Source organism: Takifugu flavidus, chromosome 16 (genome assembly GCF_003711565.1).
Source record: "Takifugu flavidus isolate HTHZ2018 chromosome 16, ASM371156v2, whole genome shotgun sequence".
NCBI classification, from domain to species: domain Eukaryota; kingdom Metazoa; phylum Chordata; class Actinopteri; order Tetraodontiformes; family Tetraodontidae; genus Takifugu; species Takifugu flavidus.
Window position 1 is genome coordinate 76,584 of NC_079535.1, and position 23,417 is coordinate 100,000.

Sequence of the window (23,417 nt, forward strand, 5' to 3'; positions counted from 1 at the left end):
CAGATAGAGGTCAGAGATGAAAATGATGAGGTTCTTTCTGGAAGTGACATGTACACATCAGCGTGACAGTGCATGTTAGATCTTTTAGGCGAGATTGAAATATTTTAGACATGTCAGGGATGCCAAAGTTGGAACTGCCAGAAAAAGGCCTAGAGGAATAATAAAGAGTAGACTTATGGCTGTAGTTGAAGCTGTTGCAAGAATGCAAGAGTAGATGATGCAGAGGATCAGGTTACATGGATAAAGATTTGCTGTGGTGACCCTTGAATGTTTCAGCCAAAACCTGATTAATTTGAATTAAGAATTATGTGACATTGTGTCTTGAATAAGGTCAAACGTTGCTCATAGTGCTAAGGTGATCTGTTTTCTGAAAGATTCTTTTTTTCTCTGTATTTCTGCCAATTGTTCTCAATTTGTTTGGCTTGGACATCATGTCTTTAAGTAATATTTAATGTATTTCTGTAGATTTACAATTATTGGCATTAAACTGTTATGTCAAAACATTTTTTCCTAATAGAGGGTGCAGCAAGTAATTATTATGACAGTATACAACTAACACAACACACCACAATATTCATTGCAGTTAATCTCTAAACATGTATGGCCTGTAATCTACAAGAAAGAACAAGAATATAAAAAAAAGTGTGGCAGGTATTCACTGCTTCATAATCAGAGGTGGTCTTTATAATACAAAATGTATGCTGTTCTTAGTCAAACAAGCGGATCAGTTTTTTCAATGAAAATTTCCAATTTCAGATTGATTTTACCATTAGTTGCCATCTGCTTCCTCTGCGAGGCCAACTGCTTCTTCATCTCATCTAAAAAAAAGGACAGAAAAAATAATATCTTCTGTTATTACTGTTAACTAATAAAATGCACTTGTAGAACTTAAAAACTATATTACACACGCACACAAACACACACAGACACACACATGTTTATATGTGTGTGTGGTCAGTGGATAGGTCAGTGGTTTGCCCTTAGGCAAACCCTCCTTACGCATATATGCCTACACTTCGGTATGAGCGGAACGATAACTGATAGAGTCATACCGGCTCGGATGTCGCCCGGGTCAACAAGGTCTGCGTCAGAGGTCAGGGAACCAGGGCCACCTGATGTCAAATTGGCTACTGGAACAAGGCATTCATGGAGCAGGGCAGAGAATGTGGTACTGATGGAGTGTTACTATGGGAGTAACCCCAGCGAGAGAGGGTACACGCAGAGGATGTGGGAAAAATGGGTACTTCGAAACCCCCACATCCTCACAGCTCTTAGCTCAGTGTTTGAATATCCGCAATAAGAAGCTGCTGTCACAGCTAGAGATTGACTAGACACGGTGGTGTGCCTCAACCACGGCAAGGGGTCGCCAGGTCAGTGTGGGGTGATTTAATCATCACCCCCAATATTGAGATTGGGTACAAAGCCCCAATGACAAGGGCAGCTAACCTGTGAACTCAACTACCAAGGGTAACACACAAAGTACCAGATCAATCCCTACTGGAGGACACGCAGCAACGTCAGCCATCCCTACCACTCCCATCTCTGAGATACATACTGTTGCCACTCCATCTCTACCACTACCATCACTGAGATGGCAGTGGTAGAGATGGAGCGACAACAGTATGTATGAAGCGGCAACAGTAATTCTACAGATGCTTGGCTACAAGATGAAGAGCATGAACTTCCAGAGGGAGCAAATAGCCCCATGGAGGAGAAGGCTAGAGGCTAAAATCATGGCCACATGGAGAGAAGTCAGCCTTCTAACAGAGCTGAGCAGAGGCGTGAATCTAAAGACAGAGCTGCCCAAGAAATATAACAAACTGTCTACAACTGAGGTACTGGAGACTGCTAAACAAAGGCTCACAGACCTAGCTACCTGATTAAAGAGGTACACAAGAGTAGTAGAGGCAAGGAGATTTAACAAGGTGTTCTCCAGTCCAGCAAAGGTCTACTCTCAATGGCAGGGCATCAAGATGGCGACAGACCCGCCCAGGGCTGAGACTGAGCAATACTGGAAGAGTATCTGGGAGACAGAGACAGACCTACAGACAGAGCACAGCCAACTTCCATCACAAGTCCCAGTAGTCATCACCAAACAAGAGTGTCTAAAATGAAGAGCTGGACAGGACCAGGGCCTGATAAGATCCACGCCTACTGGCTTAAGAAGCTGACTGCACTCCATGAATGCCTGGCAGCACAGATGAACCAGCTGCTAACATCAGGGGACCACCCAGAGTGGTTAACCCAAGGCCGGACAGTCCTCATAATGCAGGATCCCCAGAAGGGCACAATACCGTCCAACTACTGGCCCATAACCTGCCTTAGCACCACATGGAAGCTCCTATCAGGCATCATAGCGGCTAAGATCAGAAGGCACATTGATGAATACATGAGCAGAGCACACCAACCTGGAGTGCATAAAGCTGTATAACATCAACAGGACACTAAGAGAGTTCATCCAGAATTCCATGAAGCTGTGGAACACGAGTCTGGAGGCCAACTCAAAGCCAATTGCACGGGTGAGCATCAATTGTGGCATATATCAAGGAGATGCTCTGTCCCCCCTGCTGTTCTGCATAGGCCTAAACCCCCTCAGCCAGATCATCACCAAGAGTGGCCATGGGTACCAGTTCTGAAATGGAACAACCGTCAGCCACCTCCTCTACATGGATGACATCAAGCTGTATGCCAAGAACAAGCGTGACATTGACTCTCTGATTCACCTCACTAGGATCTACAGCAAGGACATCGGGATGTTATTCGGGCTAGACAAATGTGGGTGGATGGTATTTAGAATAGGAAAGGTGATCGCAACTGATGGGGTTGACCTACCTGAAGGGAACATCACAGATGTGAAGGACAGTAACAAATACCTGGGGATCCCACAGGCAAATGGTAACCATGAGGAGGCAGCTAGGAGATCAGCCACAGCCAAATACCTACAGAGGTTAAGAAAGGTCCTGGAAAGTCAGTTGAATGATAAGCATAAGATCCAGGCCATAAACACCTATGCCCTGTTAGTAATCAGATACCCAGTGTCTTGAGGCTGTACACAAAGCGAAAGGAAGGGGAGCGAGCGATGAGTAGGTGTCCAAACTATTGTCCAGAAGGAAACAACAAGCCTCTGAGAGTACATCAAGAAGATGTCCCGTACTGACCCGCTGCTGAGTGAATGCCTCTGGCAACAAAAAAAGCCCACCAAGGAGGAGGATCCTGAGGGGCTATCATGGAAGGACAAGCCCATGCATGGAATGTACCAACGACAAACTGAGGAAGTGGCTGATATCAAGAAAACATACCAGTGGCTTGCAAAGGCCGGACTGAAAGACAGCACAGAGGCATTACTCATTGCTTCACAAGAACAGGCCCTGAGCACCAGAGCAATAGAGGCCAGGGTCTACCACACCAGACAAGACCCCAGGTGCAGACTGTGTGGAGATGCCCCTGAGACAGTCCAGCACATCACAGCAGGGTGCACGATGTTAGCAGGCAAGGCATACATGGAGCGGCATAACCAGGTGGCTGGCATAGTGTACAGGAACATCTGCACTGCGTATGGACTGGAGGTCCCAGGGTCCAGGTGGGAGACACCCCCAAAAGTGCTGGAGAACAAGCAGGCCAAGATCCTGTGGGACTTCCAGATCCAGACTGACAAGATGGTGGTGGCCAACCAGCCTGAGATAGTGGTGGGGATAAACACCAAAAGACAGTTGTGGTGAGAGATGTAGCAATCCCAAGTGATAGCAACATCAGGAAGAAGGAACACGAGAAGCTGGAGAAGTACCAAGGGCTGAAGGAGGAGATAGAGAGAATGTGGGGCATGAAGGCAACAGTGATCCCAGTAGTGATTGAGACACTAGGGGCAGTAACACCCAACCTGAGTAGATGGCTCCAACAGATACCAGGAACCACATCAGAGATCTCTGTCCAGAAGAGCGCAGTCCTAGGAACAGCTAAGATCCTGCGCAGAACCCTCAGACTCACAGGCCTCTGGTAGAGGACCCGATTCTGAAAGGAGGTACCGCCCAGGAGGGCGAGGAAGAGGGGTTTTTTTGTTTGTTTTTTATACCGTATAATTGTTCTATATAGTTCAATACCATCTCCTTTGTCTTGGAAGTGTCGAGCTGCAATAATGGCAGTGTCATCAGAGATAAACAGTTTGCATAATATAGAATGCGTAGAGTGTAAAGACAAACAGGTCTGAAAAGTCACTGTGAAAAGTGCCATAAAAATAAATAAAATGAAACTTAAACTTGAAACATGGTGCTGGAGATTGAGGAAATGGAGGAGTAACAGGAAACTTGTGAGAGAGGATCAGACTGAGGTGGACAGGATAAGAGAGCAGTGATGTGGGTGGGGGAGAAGGCATATGTAGATTCAGATCTGTTAACGAAGATATTAAATTAGTTTACTCTCTCCCTGCTCCCCTAGTATAGTTAATGTGCTTTCAAGTCTGTTGCAATTTTCACATTTATATGGATTGCATTGATTGATCCTTCACTGTTTCTTAAGCTAGTCTTTACTCTAGCTCCAGCTATGCTGCCAAAGAAACTCAACCAAGGGAACAGGGTAATGGACACCTACATCTCTCCTCTTCCTCATTGCAAGCAGATCCTCTCTCTTTTAAACAAACTTTTTGCAAGCCTGTTTCAAATTGCAGTCCCAAATATCCATAGGATATACAGTAAAATATATTGGATAATCACTGATGCACAGGAGAAAAAGGTAGAAGCACACACTGGAGAAAATTTAATTAATTCATTCACACATAGCTGCCAATACTAGCGTGCCAACTATCAACTACCGAGCACTATCAATTACCTTAAAAATTAAAAACAGCCACAAAAATCCCTCTATGTGTGAGGTCACCTACAGGTTTAAAACATCTCGGCTTGTTAAATGGCTAAATGAACACTGGAAATGTATTGCAATCAGTAGTTGAAGATGGATGGATGACATTATGAGTCATTAAAACCAAATCTCCAGTTCTGAAAAATAAAGGTATGTAAACCTTCATCTTAAGACAACTTACGAATTCTGTTTTTGGACACTTTCAGTTGCTCACCAAGTCTTCTGGCCTCAGTCACCCTGTTAAAAAAATGCATAGTATTCATAGGAATTCAGAGAACATGTTATACATGTGCCAAATACTGTAGGTACTGTAAAGGTCTTTTAGGTATTTTTTAAAGGCCCATAGAAACCAGTTGATGGTGGTGCACATCAGGTGAGTCATTAGTTGTCTCAACAGTCCAGTTGACCCTTTGCTAGACCTTCACAGATTAACATGACCTGGATGAATGAGAACCGACATCGACATATTGGCACATCTTTTCATTTGAGTGCCTTTGGACTGGTACAGCTTGAAAAGACTGCCAAGAAAGCAGCACACTTCAGGAACCACCACCCCTATAGTCTAAGATCTTTCCAAGTCACGAGTGTGACATCGAAGCTCTGATTCACCTCACTAGGACCTACAGCAATGACATCGGGATGTCATTCGGGCTAGACAAATGTAGTCGAATGGTATCTAGAAGAGGAAAGGTGATCACAACTGATGGGGTTGACCTACCTGAAGGGAACATCACAGATGTGAAGGACAGTTACTAATACCTGGTGATCCCACAGGCAAATGGTAACCATGAGGAGGCAGCTAGGAGATCAGCCACAGCTAAATACCTACAGAGGTTAAGGCAGGTCCTGGAAAGTCAGCTAAATGGTAAGCATAAGATCCAGGCCATAAACACCTACGCCCTGCTAGTAATCAGATACCCTGCTGGCTTAATGCCCTGGCCACTGGAAGAGATACAAGCCACTGACATCAAGCTCCTCACCATGCACGGAGGGTTTCACCCTAAGTCCAGTGTCCTGAGGCTGTACACAAAGCAAAAGGAAGGTGGCCGAGGACTAGTAAGTGTCCGAACTACTGTCTAGGAGGAAACAACAAGCCTCCGAGAGTACATCAAGAAGATGGCCCGCACTGACCCGCTGCTAAGTGAATACCTCACACAACAAAAAAAGCCCACCAAGGAGGAGGAACCTGAGGGGCTATCATGGAAGAACAAGCCCATGCATGGAATTTACCGCCGACAAATTGAGGAAGTGGCTGATATCGAGAAAACATACCAGTGGCTGGCAAAGCCGGACTGAAAGACAGCACAGAGGCATTACTCATTGCTGCACGAGAACAGGCCCTGAGCACCAGAGCAATAGAGGCCAGGGTCTACCATACCAGACAAGACCCCAGGTTCAGACTGTGTGGAGATGCCCCTGAGACAGTCCAGCACATCACAGCAGGGTGCACGATGTTAGCAGGCATACATGGAGCAGCATAACCAGGTGGCTGGCATAGTGTACAGGAACATCTGCACTGAGTATGGACTGGGGGTCCCAGGGTCCAGGTGGGAGCCACCCCGAAGGTGCTGGAGAACAAGCAGGCCAAGATCCTGTGGGACTTGCCCCAGATCCTGCGCAGAACCCTCAGACTCCCAGAGGACCCGAGTCTGAAGAAAGGAAGGAGGCACCGCCCAGGAGGGCGAGGAATATATATACAGTATATATACTGTGTGTGTGTGTGTGTATGTGTATATATATATATATATATATATATATATATACACAGAATTTGTTATTTTAGAGGAGTGTGTCAAGCTGGTCGCTCTTCACATGACTCGGTACCCATGAAGTAGCTCTTGGTTTCAAAAAGGTTGGTGACCCCTGGATTAGATAGATTATTTATTTATTTATGTATATATTTATTCTGGGTGAGTGTTTTTAAAGATCTAAATTAAATGTATGTTCTTTTGTAAGAGTGGCAAATAAAGCTGTTTTTTCTAAATTAAATTTTCTCACTTCTGGTTTTGTCACCCGTTCCTGCTCAACTCTATTCCAGGCTCTATTCCAGACTTGTCCTGCGTTGACTCTTGTTCCTAGTCTTCACCGTTTGGATTCCGAAGTCAGCAAATCAGTTTGTGAGTTGTTTTTTTTTTTAATTCTCAATATGTGGCATGCATCCAGTGAATTTTTATGAGCATTACTTAGACTTTCTATGTTCCCTCTAGCATATTTGTTCAGGCGCCTTACCTTCTGTTGCTCCCCTGGTGATAAAATCCATTATTTATATGGCATCATCAAAATATAAACATTTGTCATGTCACTAACCTCTGTTTTAGTCTAGATATAATATTCTTGTCAATGGTCAGATTGTCTTCACTTCCCATAAATGTCTCGAAAGGCTCTTCATTTGTCTTCATTTGCTGTAGAACTAGGAGAAAAAGGAAATAATTATTTTGTTTTCTCTGTCTGTATCATTCTCCATCTTCATAGAATGACAAATAAACCAGGAGTATTCACTGGTAGCTAGTAAAGTGCCACTTTATCTCCTGGGTGCTTGAGGTGCTCCCCAGGTGTCATAGAATGGCTGCCCTCTATTACTTGCATGAGATGTGTATACACACACACACACACACACACACACACGCACACACACAGTAGTGTGTCGGTGTGCGTGTAGCTTGGCTCTGTGTGAGCTTTCCCCCCCAAATATTACTATTAATATCTAAGTGAAATTGGTCTCTCCAGAGCCAAAATACCTGTATGCTCAAAACCTTTCCAAAACTTTTCAAACGTGGCCTTTTGATGAAGTTTCCATAAATGGGCCCACAGAATTGGCTCTACAGTGCAACCTCAGGAATAGGTTCTTGAAGCTCTTGCATATTGCTTCAATGAAAGGATAAAAGCATAAAAAGGACCAGAACCAAACGGAGCTCAAGTTAGCAAATTAAGGACAACAGACGAATGACAAGAGCACTGTGGAGCTGTTGAAAAGACCTGTAAAAATACATTCCTGATCAAAATTTTAAGACCAGTTGAAAAATCGCATAAGATAAGATAAAATAAGAAAACTTCGGGGAAATTCACGTGTTACAGAAGTAGCCAGTGGTATACAACACTAAAAGAAAAACTATTAGTATGTAAATTATACATTGTATACAGAGGGGGAAATTATATACAGAAGGGAATATTACACTATAAGAAAAATGAAAAATAAGAGATTCCGGAGGTAGTATGATTAAGTAGTGCAGAAAAAAATATGCCAACCATGGGTTATTGGTACTACATTACAAGTTGTGATTGTTGTGCAAACTGACAGCAGTTGGGATGAATGACCTGCGGTACTGTTCCTTTTTACACCGTGGGTGTAACAGTCTGCTGCTGAAGGAGCTGCTTAAGGCCCCCACAGTCTCGTGTAGGGGGTGAGAGGGGGTGTCCATAATTGATGTCTTGGCTAACATCCTCCTCTCACCCACCTCCTCAAGAGTCCAGAGAGCAGTCCAGGAGTGAGCCAGCCCTTCTGACCAGTTTGTTGAGTCTCTTCCTGTCCCTCTGAGCTTCCACAACTCCAGCAGACCACATCGTAAAAGATCACTGATGCCACCACAGAGTCATGAAAAGTCCAAAGCAGTGTCCTGCACACTCCAAAGGACCTCAGTCTTCAACCGATGAAGACGACTTTGGCCCTTCTTGTACAGGGCGTCTGTGTTATGAGTCCAATCCAGTTTATTGTTGAGGTGAACACCCAGGTATTTGTACTCCTCTACAATCTCAATGTCCAAACCCTGGATGTTCACGGGTGCAATGTGAGGAGCCTTCCTACTGAAGTCGATCATCACCTCCCTTGTCTTGCTGGCGTTGGTGTGCAGATGGTTCAGTTCACACCAGGCGACAAAGTTGGTGATGACCTCCCTGTACTCCAGTTCGTTTTCCTCAGACACATGTTCAACGATGGCTGTGTCATCTTAGAACTTCTGGAGGTGGCAGCTGTCTGAGATGTAGCTGAAGTCAGATGTGTAGAGAGTGAAGAGGAAGGGAGAGAGAACTGTACCCTGCAGTGCCCCCGTGCTGCAGACTATCACATTGGACTCACAGTCTTGGAGCCTCACGTACTGCGGTCTGTTGGTGAGGTAGTCGGTGGTCCAGGCAGCTAGGTGACAGTCGACTCCGGCTCCCTCCACCTTCCCTCTCAGCAATGATGGCTGGATTGTGTTGAAGGCACTGGAGAAATCAAAGAACATGACTCTCACAGTGCTACCGGTGCCCTCTAGGTGTGAAAGTGACCGGTGCAGCAGGTAGATGACAGCGTCATCCACACCAATTCCCGGTCGATATGCAAACTGTAGAGGGTCCATCTTGCCGTCCACCAGCTGTCGGAGGTGGGTGAGAACGATCCTTTCCATGGTCTTCATCAGGTGAGAGGTTAAAGCCACTGGCCTGAAGTGGTTGGGCTCCCTGGCGTGCGCAGTCTTAGGAACCAGAACGACACATGATGTTTTCCACAGGAGTGGAACTCTCTCCAGACTGAGACTCAGGTTAAAGATGTGCAGGAGTACTCCACAGAGCAGATCTGCACAGTCCTTAAGTAGTCTGGAGTTGATGCCATCAGGGCCAGTAGCTTTCCTTGTCTTGGTCCTCCTCAGCTCCTTCCTCACCTGATCAGCTGTTATGGAGAGGCGAGGTGTGACTCCTGGTGAGTGAGTATGGGGGTTGGAGTGTGAGGGTCGATCCAGCAGGGAGTGGAGGGAGGTAGCATGGTGTGAGAAGAGAGCTGCTGGTGTTGGAGGTGTTACGGGGGAAGAGGGGGGATGGTGATGTGACAGCACAGTCAGGTCTGGGCTTTGGTCAGTGGAGAGGGAGGGGCGGCACAGTCAAATCTGTTGAAGAAATTCAACTCATTTGCCCAGTCCTGGCCCTCAGATTCAGGGCCCCTCCCACTGTCCTTTGTGTGGCCTGAGATGGTTTTTAGGCCTCTCCAGACTTCTCTGGCACTGCTCCCCTTGAGGCGCTCCTCCAGCTTTCTCCTGTAGCTGGCCTTGCCTCTCCTTATCCCCCTTCTCATGTGACGGGTGCAATTAGGACCCAAAAGCAGCACTCTGGAAAACTGGACCGTGGTAATGACTTTTATGAGCACACGGGCAAACAGGAACTCAGGCAGACAAGGAAACACAGGAAATATTATGTTCTTCAGGCTCAGGGCCTGCACAAAGTGTATGGGTTGCAGGCTCGGAGAGTAGGTCGAGCAGAGCCGGAATGCGGAACCAAGGGGGAAAGACGTAAATCCTCAGAACCGTGCTGTTCCGCTGACAGTGGGCAGGAGTGACAGAAAGGGTCTTACAGAAGAGGAGGCTGACGATGTAGCTGAGCAGACTGGGGACGAGCAGCAGCGAAGTCGGGGCCAGGCGGAGAAGTCAAAACCAGGTGAGCAGACAGGAACCAGAAACGCTGAGGCAGAAGTCGTAGCCAGGGGCAGAAAGCAGGTAGGTTGTCCAGGGAACAGGCGAGGCAGGCAGAACGAAGACAGGCAGGGTCGGTAACAGGTAATCCGATCAGATGCATGCCAGTAGAGGTGGTTCTGCAGGGGGTTTGCCAGCTCTCCTCTAAATATGGCCTACACAACCCAGATCTGAGAAAAAGTCCCAATAAAAATTTGGAGGCAGCAGAGAAGGCATCAAAATGACTGTGGCTCAGAAGGGGAGACCAGTGGGCTCAGTAGTAGTAGGCCACTTGGACGCAGGCTGAGATTCAATCATTAAAGCATTTGTCAGTGGTACTACTCGAAACACCCATAGATACCAGGATACAACACTGATGATATGAGCATTAGATGTATGAATGACTGGAGATGTGCAGTAGATAGGTGATAATGAGGTGTCTCTCATGATTATCTGACGACTGATTTATAATTTATTATATTAAGCAATAAAATAAAATAAAATAAACAGCAACAACAAGATTCGAACGACATGAACAATGAAAACACAACTCGGCTTATTTCTCAATCAACTTTCTAGCATTAGTAGCTAACAGCTATTAGTCATTGTGCTCACTATTTTTAAACATTTTAAAAAGAGCTTCCTGTCCTCTCATCTTACCTGTCTGTGCTTCACTCTCTACAGGCATGGTGTTGACATTTCCCTGAGGTTTATACACATTTATTTCACTTTGGCATGGCAGGGCTAGGCCACCCTTGATATCAGCAAACCAAGCAGGATTATTGTTCTTCAACATCCTTACAAGGTTACCTGTAGGGTTGCTGAGTCAAGAATTATGATTTCCAGAAGTGCTAAATAGAAAAATCAAATAAAATGATCAAATTATAGTTTAAACAGCATTTTTGTTTCATGTAAACTGTAAAGTGTAATTTAAATTGTGTTATCTATATCATGTCCTGGCTAACCTCAGTGCCCTACCCAGAGCAGACAAGGGGTGAATGATTTTGACTTATGGAAGCAATTATTTCACATAAGTGATTATTATACAATTATTTCACATTTCAATTGATTTAAAACAGGATTAAACTAACTGATCTACACGTATATTGTATAACAGTATAATGAAACCATGTAAATGGTCCTTTTTGGCCCAACATACTTGGATTAAATTATGTCTTAAAAAATATTTGAAATGCACACACTTTGTTTGAGTTTGTGTCACATGTGTTTCTGTCATGTATTACCATCTAGCCAGAAAAAGCATGGGTTACATAGCACTGTCTACATTATGTGATTCAGAGTCTGAAGTGTTGGGGTCCAGTGTTCCGGTTTGTGTGTTTGGTTTTTCCTGCAGGGGGTGTGGATGAGCTGATTTGCTGCAGCTGGTGCTGCAGGTGGGCGCACCTGTGGGCAATTTACATCAAGTCACATATTTAGGGATGGAGAGCTACCAGGGTCAGAGAGTTTTGGTGGTTTCCCCTGCTTGTTTAAGGTCTCCACACCACCCTGCTGGACTGGAGAACGTGCAGACTGACTCCCGTGTTGGCTTCACGCTGGAGCTAGCCGTGCACCCCGGAAGACTGCGGTCTTCCCTGCGGTCCAGGAGGACTGCCAGTTGAATTTACTAAATAAAGACTAGTTGTTGGACTATTTCTCTTTGTGTTTTGCCTGTATTTGGGTCCTGTAAAAACCCAACCTTAACACTGAAGTATGTAATAGTCTTCTTGGTAATGACTGTATACATACTGCCTGATGCTAATATGACCTTGGCCCTCAGTCATTTAATTGATACAATTAGCACTCAATGGAAAATGTATCCTGATACAGTTTGCATTACAGATGTTAAATTAATGTTAGGTCTTTAAAGCGTGTAATCCAGGAAGTGGCTCTGCAATGTGTGTGTGTGTGTGTGTGTGTGTGTGTATATATGTGTGTGTGTGTGTATGTGTGTGTATATATATATATATATATATATATATATATATATATGTATATATATATATATATATGTGTGTGTGTATATATGTATATGTATATATATATATGTGTGTCTTACAAAAAATATAGTGGGAAAAAAATCTTGGCATAAAAACTTCAGTGGGAAGAAGTTCAATGTCAAGGATACTGATCTCCTGGTCACGCTGCATCAGCATCTTCTTCAATATGCTTCTTTCTTCTGAACTCTGGGGGCAGGCTTTCAAAACTTTATTTACAGTTGCTGACTTCTGTGCATCGCTGCACATCCTTCTTTTTTCTTGCTTATCCATGATCATCCTCTAAGGAGAAAAACACATACATACACACATGCAGAGAGAGAGAGAGATTCTAGAAAATAACCTGAACGAATTTGGTCTATAAGTGCTTTAAGTGGACGGGTACTCACTGATGCGCACCTTTTTTTGAGCTCATAAAACCCAGTCAGTTTGTTTTAGTTCTACTCCTATGACTCTACATGACTCCATATTAAATAGTATCTGCCATCAATTTTCACTAACGAGATCTTACAAGATCTCGTTAGTGAAAGTTGAGTCTGCCAAAAAGGACAGGAAGAAGAATAGATCTTGCATATAAAGGTCACAGTAACTTAATAAATGACACTTATGTTGAATTTAAACCTTGATTTTTATACTTACATTATAACATTATAATTGTATCTATATTATATTTGCATCTATAACATTATCTGTTCAAAATCTTCAAACACATAGAATTTGGATCTTGAAAAAAAAATGATTAAAAACATAATGATAAATATTACAGATAATTATATAAATATTATATATATTTATTACAGAATAACTACAGATTAGTAACAATAACACTGATCAACACCAAAATTATCATTTGTTTGTTAGTTGGTATAGGATCATTTTGCTGTGCTGAATCCAAAAATCACATTGGTTTTACTCAATCGGGCAGGTCAACTTTCTGAACTAAGCTACATATTTGTTCTTTTAATGTTTTTGTTTATATGTACGGGTGTTTTCACTTCATGTGATGTGAGGTTTTTTTTTAAATATTCCTTGCAATTAACAGATTCTGAAGATTGTGCATGGGCCAACTTAGGACTAAAAGGTTTTTTTAATATTACAATTAAATGGCTTTAGCTATAAGATGGGGTATTATGCTACATCCACAGTGAATAGGATAAAGGTTGGGCACCATGGTGTGCCAGTCATGCACAGAGAATCTGCATCAGTGCACCAAAGGTAAGAAGAGTTGTCTGAAGTTTGGAATTCCCCTGGTTTTGAGGGAGCTGCAAAAACGGTGTCACCGACTGCTACATCTGAAGATGAAGAAGTGGCTTTTAACATCGATGCTCTACATCCTTTTTTCACAAAAGGAGCTAAATGATCGAGTTCACGATGTCATCTTATAATAGTTCTCTGCCAATCTATTGGCATCCAGATTGAAGCAAAAGAACCTCCTCTCTGACAGTGCTTGCATCACCTTTTTACCACAACAAGACCTTTTTCCCAGACATCAAGATTTCCTCCATTTATTTTTTAAGAGAGGGACAGGGTGTACGGTACAGATTAAGTCAGAAGATCGGATTTTTCAAAGTCAAATTAGCATAAAAACCTGACCTGATTGTGAAAAATGGATGCCATTGTTGGATTAAGCAATGCAAAATGGTCTTAATTGAAAAACACCTAGGGAATTTACAAAAAGTTTATTTTGTAACCCAGTGTAATCGACATGTAAATATTTACAATATAAAACATTACCTTTAGCCAGCAGAAACAGTACTGGATTTTTCTCATGTCTGCTCCCACTGACAATGCCACTTCTGGATCAGGGTCATCCAGAAATATCTTGACTAATTCATGCAATCTAAAGAAAAAGAAACAAAGGAACTGACCAGTTTATGCAGCCGGGGATCAGACTGCCCAGGTCCCTGCCTTTGGCAGCTACCCAAAACACAATGCACCTGACCCCCTTGGCCCCTCCTGCAAGTGGTGAGCCCACGGGAAGGGAGTCCCATGTTGCCTCTTCGGGCTGTGCCCGGCCGGACTTAATGGGCAGAGGTCCGGCCACCAGGCGCTCGCCAACGTGCCCCACCCCCAGGCCTGGCTCCAGGAGTGGGCCCTGGTGACCCGCATCCGGGCAAGGGAAACTTGGCACCAATGTTGTTTTTCATCATGAGGGGGTCCTGGGCTACGCTTTGTCTGATCCCTCACCTAGGACCTGTTTGCCATGGGTGGCCCCACAAGGGGCATATAGCCCCAGACAACGGAGCTCCTAGGATCAATGGGACACGCAAACCCCTCCACCACGATAAGGTGGTAGCCCAGGAGTAATGCGGACTCTGCACCGGTCCGTAGTGGTGAAGAGAGAGCTTCACCTTTCGGCTCAGCTCTCAATTTACCGGTAGACCTTTGTTCCTACCCTCACCTATGGTCATGAGCTTTGGGTAATGACCGAAAGAACAAGATCACGGCCAAAATGAGCTTCCTCCGTAGGGTGGCTGGGCTCTCCCTTAGATATAGGGTGAGAAGCTCTGCCATCCGGGAGGAGCTCGGAGTAGAGCGGCTGCTCCTCCGCGTTGAGAGGAGCCAGATGAGGTGGCTTGGGCATCTAGTTAGGATGCCTCCTGGACGCCTCCCTGGTGAGGTGTTCAGGGCATGTCCCTCCGGTAGGAGACCCCCGGGAAGACCCAGGACACATTATATATCCCTCTGGATGAGCTGGAAGAGGTAGCTGGGGAGAGGGAAGTCTGGGCCTCTCTTCTTAGGCTGCTGCCCCCGCGACCCGACCCCAGATAAGCGGTAGAGGATGGATGGATGGATGGATGGAGGAACTGACCAAGCTACTGAATTTGTTTAATCTAATGTAATGAAAAGGAGGTGGGGGGAATATTCATGCAAATTAAAACCATTTGTAACACATATGTGTCTCTTCAACGTTCTTTTAAATGAAGAATATTCACACAGTCACAAAACATACAGTTCTGGGCATAAGACAACAGTAAGTAGTCTCGATTGTAAGTGAATTTACATGTGTGTGTATGTGTGCCTAATGTCTGTTGTTACACCAAGAGAGAGTAATCTTTTTTTTTTTCCTTGAATGTCTGCATATTGAATAATACAAAATAAGGCTTTCTTTGACTACTGTTCAGGAGGGCACCTGCTTCATGCCAATTGTATGTGTCTACCATACAGATAATGTCTGTGGAAACTGTCACTGCTGCTAGTGGAGGGTTGCGGAGGGTTCTTGGTTTGAACTCCAGTACATAGAAAACATCAAAGGCCTTCTGGTAATAGGGGAAGGTTCCCTTGAGCAAGTTACCAAACCTGTGATACTCATTTAGTGCCTTGCAATAAACTGGCAACTCATCTAGATCAGTGTTTTTCAACCACTGCCGTGAGATATTATCAGGTGTGCCGTGGGAAATTATCAAATTTTTGTGCCTGTGCGGTCTAGCGCCTGGCAGAGTAACCATGTAGTACTCTTTCATACCAGTAGGTGGTGGTAGGTAGGTAGCTAATTGTTAATTGCATTGTGCTTGGAGACAAGCGAATTAGTAATGCATCAATGCCGCGGCAGGTGACGTTTACGGTGGCGTTGTGGATAGCGGGACAGTGGTGAGAGTGATGGATACGTTTTTGAAGAGAAAAAATTCTGGCTCTGAACTGGACCCTGGACAAAATCCAGACCCATATGAAGGCCCCAGTATGAGTGGAGGTCAAAAGAAAGCAAAGACGGTGACATCGAGCAAAATTTCTGGCGCGAGGCAATACAACGAAAGCTATCTTTCATTTGGATTTACTTTTACCGGAGATGCAACGGCGCCGACTCCATTGTGTTTGGTATGTGGTGAAAAGCTCTCCAACAGTGCTATGGTCCCAAGTAAGCTTAAACGCCATCTCCAAACGAAACACCCTTCACTTCAAAATAAAAATGTTGAGTATTTTGTTTGCCTGTGTGAACACACAGAGAAACAGGCAGATTTCATGAGAAAAACTGCAAAGGTAAACGAGAGAGCCCTTAAAGCTAGCTACCACGTCGCTGAACTTGTGGCTAAATCAAAAAAGTCCCACACTGTGGCAGAGAAATTAATACTTCCCGCCTGCAAAGCCATTGTAAACGAGATGCTCGGACCCGTAGCGGCTAAGGAAATAGCCAAAGTCCCTCTCTCAGATAACACGATTTCCAGACGTATTGATGAGATGTCTGCAGACATCGAAAGTGTGGTTTTGGACAAGATCCGTATCAGTAAGAAATTTGCATTGCAACTTGATGAGTCAACTGATATAAGTGGACATGCTCAACTCTTGGCTAATGTGTGTTTTGTGGATGGAGAAAACTTTTGCAAGGCTTTGCCAGGAAAAACAACAGGAGAGGAAATTTTTCGGGTTACATCAGAATATCTGGAAAGAGGAGTACTTAAGTGGGAAAACTGCACGAGTGTGTGCACTAACGGAGCTGCAGCCATGGTCGGACGCACCAAAGGCTTTGTAAGCAGAGTGAAGGAAAAAAAAACAGATGTGCTCATCACGCACTGTTTTTTACACCGTGAAGCCCTCGTTGCCAAGACTTTACCAGCAGACCTCGTTCCTGTGTTGGATGATGTTGTGCACATGGTAAACTTTGTGAAGTCACGACCTGTGAAAAGTCGCATTTTTGCAGCTTTGTGTGAGGAAATGGGAGCAGAGCATAAAGCCTTGCTGTTTCATACGGAGGTGCGATGGTTGTCGCGCGGCAAGGTGCTGGCCCGTGTGTATGAGCTGCGAGAGGAACTTAAAGTTTTTTTGACAAATGAGGGTTCCGATTATGCAAAGCTGCTTCCATGTGATGAGTGGTGTGCAAGGCTGGCACACCTGGCAGATATTTTTTATCATCTGAATGAACTGAACACACGAATGCAAGGCCGAAATGAAAACCTGCTTACAAGTACAGATAAAGTAAATGGATTCCGTTCAAAGGTCCAACTCTGGCAGCAGCATGTGGAAAGTGGCAATCTTGAAATGTTCCCACTCACCAATAAATGGCAAGATGTTAATACTGCTGCACTGGGTGAGATAATAGTTAAACATCTGAAAACTCTTGAGGAGAAGATGTCATTTTATTTCTCTTCAGCCTCCACAGAGTGCCTTGACTGGGTTAGGGACCCATTCAGCTCACCATCAGCTGTTGGAAAGGACATGACTTTACAGGAGCAGGAGCAACTAACTGAACTGAGACAAGATCGTGGTCTCAAGCTAAGCTTTGCTGATCTACCTTTGGACAGTTTTTGGTTGGCAGCTGCAAAGGAGTTCCCAATGCTGGCCAACAAAGCTGCTCCCATTTTCCACAACATATCTGTGTGAGGTGAGCTTTTCAAGCTTGACTGCTGTAAAAACTAAAAACAGAGAAAGACTGAGAGCTGTGGAGGAAGAGCTTCGTGTGTGTCTTTCATCGATTCCTGCCAGGATATCAGCTTACTGTTACAAGTCAAGCTCTCCCAGCTGAGCATACCTGACTCCACTTGCAGGTCGATCACAGGCTTCCTGTCTGACAGGAGGCAACATGTGAGGCTGGGGAAGCACAACTCGGACTCTCTGATCATCAGTATTGGTTCCCCGCAAGGCTCTGTTCTCTCCCCTCTGCTCTTATCCCTGTATACAAAGAGCTGCACTTCCAATCATCAGTCCGTCAAGCTCCTGAAGTTCGCGGATGACACCACCCTCACTGGGCTCATCTCCAGAGGGGATACGTCTGCTTATTAGGCTGGAGATTGATAACCTGGTGAACTGATGCACAGAAAACAAATTTAACCTACCAAAGACAATGATGGTGCACTTCTACACCGCCACTGGCACGCTGCAGCCACTGCCAAGGACAAAGGCAGACAGCAGTGTGTCATCTGATCTGCAGAGAGGGTGATTGGATGCTACCTGCCCCCTCTTCAGGACTTGTACACCACCAGGACCCTGAGGCATGCAGGCAAGATTGTGGCTGACCCCTCCCACCCTGGATTTAAATTTTTTTTAAACCACTCCCGTCTGGCAGAAGACTGACGTCCATAAAAACCAAAACTTCCCGTCACCGAAAAAGCTTTTTCCCACCGCCTCCTCACAAGGCCCAGGACCCCCACAGACATTGCCCCCGCCCCCTCCCCGAGTAAGAGACTCTATGGGGCTGCTGCAATATAGCAGCACCATGCACTCTCCTCCACCGCACCACCTTCACCCTGCACAAGACACTTTTCACTTCCTTATGCTGGATTTTAAATATGCATATTTCTTATTGTATTGTAAATATGCTTAAATTTTTATATATTTCCTTATCTTTATTCTTATTTTACTGTATTATTGTTATTTTGTCTGCACTGCACACAACAAACACCAAGTCAAATTCCTTTTATATGTAAAAACGTACTTGGCAGTAAAGTTCTTCCTTCCTTCCTTCCTTCCTTAATACTTGTACTGTTTTGGCCAATGTGATCTAAATTTGTTTGCTATCGAAAATATGTTGTTATGTGTGCTGTTTACTAAACAAAGTCTTTCTAATCAAATCAAAAGTGATTGGATTAATTGTCAGTAATGTTGAATGTCAATAATGTTGCTCCTCTTTGCCTGCTTGAATCTAAATTTGGGAATTTGCAAAAAGAACACAACAGTCTGCTGAAGCATAGGTAAATGGCAAACCCCATCTGCAGTGAAAATGCATTCATTTTGGCAATAGGCTATGCAGAACCATAATTAGCCTTTTAGGTGTACAGCAGCAGCTAATGATGCAGCAACAAAAGATTTCTGAGAGTCCAGAATCAAACTACAGTAATTTACAAATTGTAGCCCAGGTATTTATTTCACAAAATTGATTTGGACCCTGTGGCGGGGCCCTTCTCCGCTCAGCTACACAATACCTGATGGCGTAGTGTATAATAGTCTTCAGACATTTATTTTACTTTACCAACTGCCAAAATAAACAAAACATAAAAACTAAACTGCGTCAGCTGTGACAGCCAAAAACCCACTACCCATGGGCAGGCCGGAAATGCCCTTTTTAAAAGGTAAGGCTCCTCCCACTGAGCTAGATATTTTTACACAGCCAATTTTTAACCCATACCTATCCCGGAGATAGTATTACACCTTGTTGGGTTGCTTACTATTTTACCACATAATTTCATTATCTACTAGCTACCATGTTGACCCCACATGAGCATTATGTAGATGTGAGAAACAAAATGAAACAATGACGACACTATTCCAGACTGGACATGTGACCGCAAACCCTGCCCAATAAATGTACATAAGCCCAGAAAGTCCATATGTATGTATGTATGTATGTATGTATGTATGTATGTATGTATGTATGTATGTATGTATGTATGTATGTATGTATGTATGTATGTATGTATGTATGTATGTATGTATGTATGTATGTATGTATGTATGTATGTATGTATGTATGTATGTGAAAAGTGCCAGAAAGGTCTAGATTGAAGCCAAAAGAACACAAGATACCTCTCTATCTCTTCCACAGTAAGTCGGTCATTTCTCTGTCCTTCTTTTACCAGGGATAACTCTTCCTTTAGACACTGGACCTCCATTTTTAAGTGTGTAATTAACTGTAACAAACATAAAGACCAAAAATAATGCTTTAAGGGATGAGCAGAGTCAAAATGTTTCACAAATATATGTTGTAAATTGCATGTAATTACCATATTTTCACGACCATAAGGTGCACTGTAATAAAAGGCGTCTGTGTAAATTCTCAGTCATCCAGGTCATTGTATCCAAGGTAGTTTTCTCTGTCAACTGGACTGGGTTTCTTCTCTTGAAGACGTTTCGCCTTCTATCCAGAAGGCTTCTTCAGTTCTGAAATCGCTGGGGAGAGAGCTTGAAAATATATAGCCCCTGTGGACCATTAGCATGCTAATGATCTGGGTGGTCCCCTGAGAGTCGTTAGCAGGGTCGTTGGTCGGGTCGTTCACCTAGTTTCTGTTGAGGTGTCTCCCCTTTGTCTGCTGGATCACATAGTGATGAGTCACTGGGTCTCCTGGAATGGTGTGAATGTTTGTTCCTGAGGCACTTCCTGTCACCCACATACAATGCAGTCCTCCACTCCTTCCAACAGCAAAACAAACATTCACACCATTCCAGGAGACCCAGTGACTCATCACCATGTGATCCAGCAGACAAAGGGGAGACACCTCAACAGAAACTAGGTGAACGACCCGACCAACGACCCTGCTAACGACTCTCAGGTGACCACCCAGATCATTAGCATGCAAATGGTCCACAGGGGCTATATATTTTCAAGCTCTCTCCCCAGCAATTTCAGAACTGAAGAAGCCTTCTGGATAGAAGGCGAAACGTCTTCAAGAGAAGAAACCCAGTCCAGTTGACAGAGAAAACTACCTTGGATGTAATAAAAGGCGCAGTCTCAGTTATGGGTGCTATATCTGTATTTAAAACATACATAAGGCGCATGCTAAAACATAAAGTAAAAAATGACAAAGGAAGTAATACAGTGAGTTTCGTCACATTTATTGAACAAAATATTCATTCTTCCGCCACAAAACCATCAAAGTTTTCATCTTCTGTATCTGAATTAAACAGCTGCGCTATTTCAATGTCCAACATCCCGAATTCCTTTTCTTCATCATCTCAATCAGACTCACCGACCAGTGAGATCCATCCATCGTGGGAGCGCTGGATGACGGAAGGCGAACACTCCTGCACAAAGACTATGAGGCAGCGGCGGAACCGGTCGGTGAGTCTGATTCAGATGATGAAGAAGAGGAAGAAGATACAGAAGATGAAAACTTTGATGGTTTTGTGGCAGAAGAATGAATATTTTGTTCAATAAATGTGACGAAACTCACTGTTTACTTCCGTTGTTGTTTCCATGTTTTAGCATGCGCCTAATAATACGGTGCGCCTTATGTATGTTTTAAATACAGATATAGCACCCATAACTGAGACTGCGCCTTTTATTACAGTGCACCTTGTGGTCGTGAAAATACGGTATTAGGTTAACATCTTAGTCATGCTGCTATAGGCCGAGGCTGCCGGGGTCTCCGCTCCTTCTCCTTCCTGTTAAAGGCGAGTTTTTCCTTGCCACTGTTGTTTGTTGGGAGTCAGGGATTCTGTAAAGTGCCTAGAAGCAATTCTGATTGTAACATTCACCATATAAAGACTGACTGACTGACTGACTGACTGACTGACTGACTGACTGACTGACTGACTGACTGATTGATTGATTGTGGACAAGAACATCTGTACTCTGTACAGACTGGAGGTCCCAGGGTCCAGGTGGGAGACACCCCCAAAAGTGACAGACAACATGCATGCCAATATCCTGTGGGACTTCCAGATCCCGACTGAGATGGTGGTGGCCAATCAGCCTGACATAGTGGTGGTAGATAAACATCAGAAGACAGTGGTGGTGATAGATGTAGCAATCCCAAGTGATAGCAGAAATAACACGAGAAGCTGGAGAAATACCAAGGGCTGAAAAGGAGATAGAGAGAATGTGGGGTGTGAAGGCAACACTAGGGACAGTAACCCCCAAGCTGAGTAGATGGATCCAACAGATACCAGGAACTACATCAGAGATCTCTGTCCAGATTAGTGCAGTCCTAGGAACAGATAAGACCCTGCAAAGTACTCTCAGACTCCAAATGCCTCTGGTAGAAGACCCGTATGAACATGAACATATTTAAAAAGATCTGTCTGTAAATGGTAGTGTTAGCCAGTTGCTAATATAATTGCTGCATACATCATGGCAGAAGTGTAGCAAAAATGTGAAAGAGCAAATCCAATCGGGAGGCCTTACTGCTTTTGTGCAAATCCTCAAGACCTGTTATGTGAATATTGTATTTCCTGATCTTGACCTCCATGTAAGCTCTCTTTAGCTCTGTTAACCTGCAGAGTTTGGTCGTGTCCATCAAGTGTACTGCAGTTATTCCCAACAGTGGTTTTCATCAGATCAATTTTGAATCTTATGGTGCAAAGAGCAACTGTGCTGAGAGCAAAGATGGTGATAGCAGGAGTTGACTGCTACCTGGCAAAATGAAACACATTACACATTATGTATGGCCCTGGAACTGTGTGTCTTATACTGGTACAGGGGTTCCAACAGGGATAATTCTCTCTTACTTCGTCTTTAGGGGTTCGACCTCAAATACAACACTGCAAAGTGCCACATCCAGAAGTTTTCTGACCTACTCTCAATGGATTTGTATATGAGAGGGATACACTGAAGTACAGGAAGGTCATCGGGACATTTTTATAGGCTGTGAGGTCACTCAGCTTCACATCAATGCTATAATGTTAACCTTCAATGCAGAAGTCACATTTATGTATACCTTTTCTACAATTGTGCAAGTGCATGATAGATAGTGCAATATATGTATGTACATATATGTACATTTTTATTTGTTTATTTTTTAGTGTATTTTTTTTAGCTCTTTACACTTCTTGTTCTTCTTCTTGTAAGCAGACTAGTTATGCTGATTCCTGTGTAGTTTTCTGCTCCCCCCCCCCCCCCTATTCATTTACAGGTATCGCCGCCTTCGGAGCTGCATGATGACCTCCAGCCCCGCTGACCTGTTGTATAGTGTATTTTTGTGTGTGTTTCTGTGCTCTATGCTCTGTGCTCTGTGCTCTGTGCTCTGTGCTCTCCTCTCCTCTCCTCTCCTCTCCTCTCCTCTCCTCTCCTCTCCTCTCCTCTCCTCTCCTCTCCTCTCCTCTCCTCTCCTCTCCTCTCCTCTCCTCTCCTCTCCTCTCTCTCTACCCAGTCGGTCATCAGCAGGAGGGTCCCCCTTCATGAGCCTGGTCCTGTTTCTTCCTGTTAAAGGGGAGTGTTGCTTGTTTGTGGTTAGGCCCTGGGATTCTGTAAAACGCCTAGAAACAATTTTGATTGTAAAAAAAAAAAAAAAATCAAACTGAATAGTATTGTTTGGCTGTTGCTGCCCCCCCACCCAGTTTTTTGTTACTGTCAGGCGATAAATTCCTCATTTCAGATTTCCTCATTTCTCTCCTCTCCCCTCCCTCTCCTGTCCTCTCCTCTCCTCTCCCTCCTCTCCTCTTCCTCTCCTCTCCCTCCCCCTCCTTCTCCTCTCCTCTCCCCCTCCCTTTCCTCTCCTCTCCCTGTCCTCTCCCCCTCCCTTTCCTCTCCTCTCCCCTCCGTCTCCCTCTCCCCCTCCTGTCCTCTCCCTCT

General features: G+C 44.3%; 2 protein-coding genes across 5 annotated transcripts in view; one reads left to right on the forward strand and one right to left on the reverse strand.

Annotated features, from left to right (window-relative positions):
• Positions 1 to 23,417, forward strand: part of LOC130540060 (uncharacterized) — a 101,098-nt gene that overhangs the window by 10,833 nt on the left and 66,848 nt on the right. The gene's annotated exons all lie outside the window — the stretch shown is intronic.
• LOC130540058 (kinesin-like protein KIF6) overlaps positions 1 to 23,417 on the reverse strand; it is a 92,812-nt gene that overhangs the window by 5,185 nt on the left and 64,210 nt on the right. For 3 of the 4 annotated variants that reach the window (XR_008954299.1, XM_057058939.1, XM_057058940.1), the window contains 7 exons: positions 19,715 to 19,818; positions 13,994 to 14,099; positions 12,391 to 12,541; positions 10,926 to 11,075; positions 7,159 to 7,261; positions 5,033 to 5,088; positions 768 to 818 (listed from right to left, as the gene is read on the reverse strand). Coding sequence is in view for 3 of the 4 variants with exons in the window: in XM_057058939.1 (XP_056914919.1) it covers positions 768 to 818; positions 5,033 to 5,088; positions 7,159 to 7,261; positions 10,926 to 11,075; positions 12,391 to 12,541; positions 13,994 to 14,099; positions 19,715 to 19,818 (721 nt within the window). In the remaining variant the exon portion in view is untranslated. The remainder of the gene's footprint in view (positions 1 to 767; positions 819 to 5,032; positions 5,089 to 7,158; positions 7,262 to 10,925; positions 11,076 to 12,390; positions 12,542 to 13,993; positions 14,100 to 19,714; positions 19,819 to 23,417) is intronic. The other variant, XM_057058941.1, reaches the window with a different exon arrangement.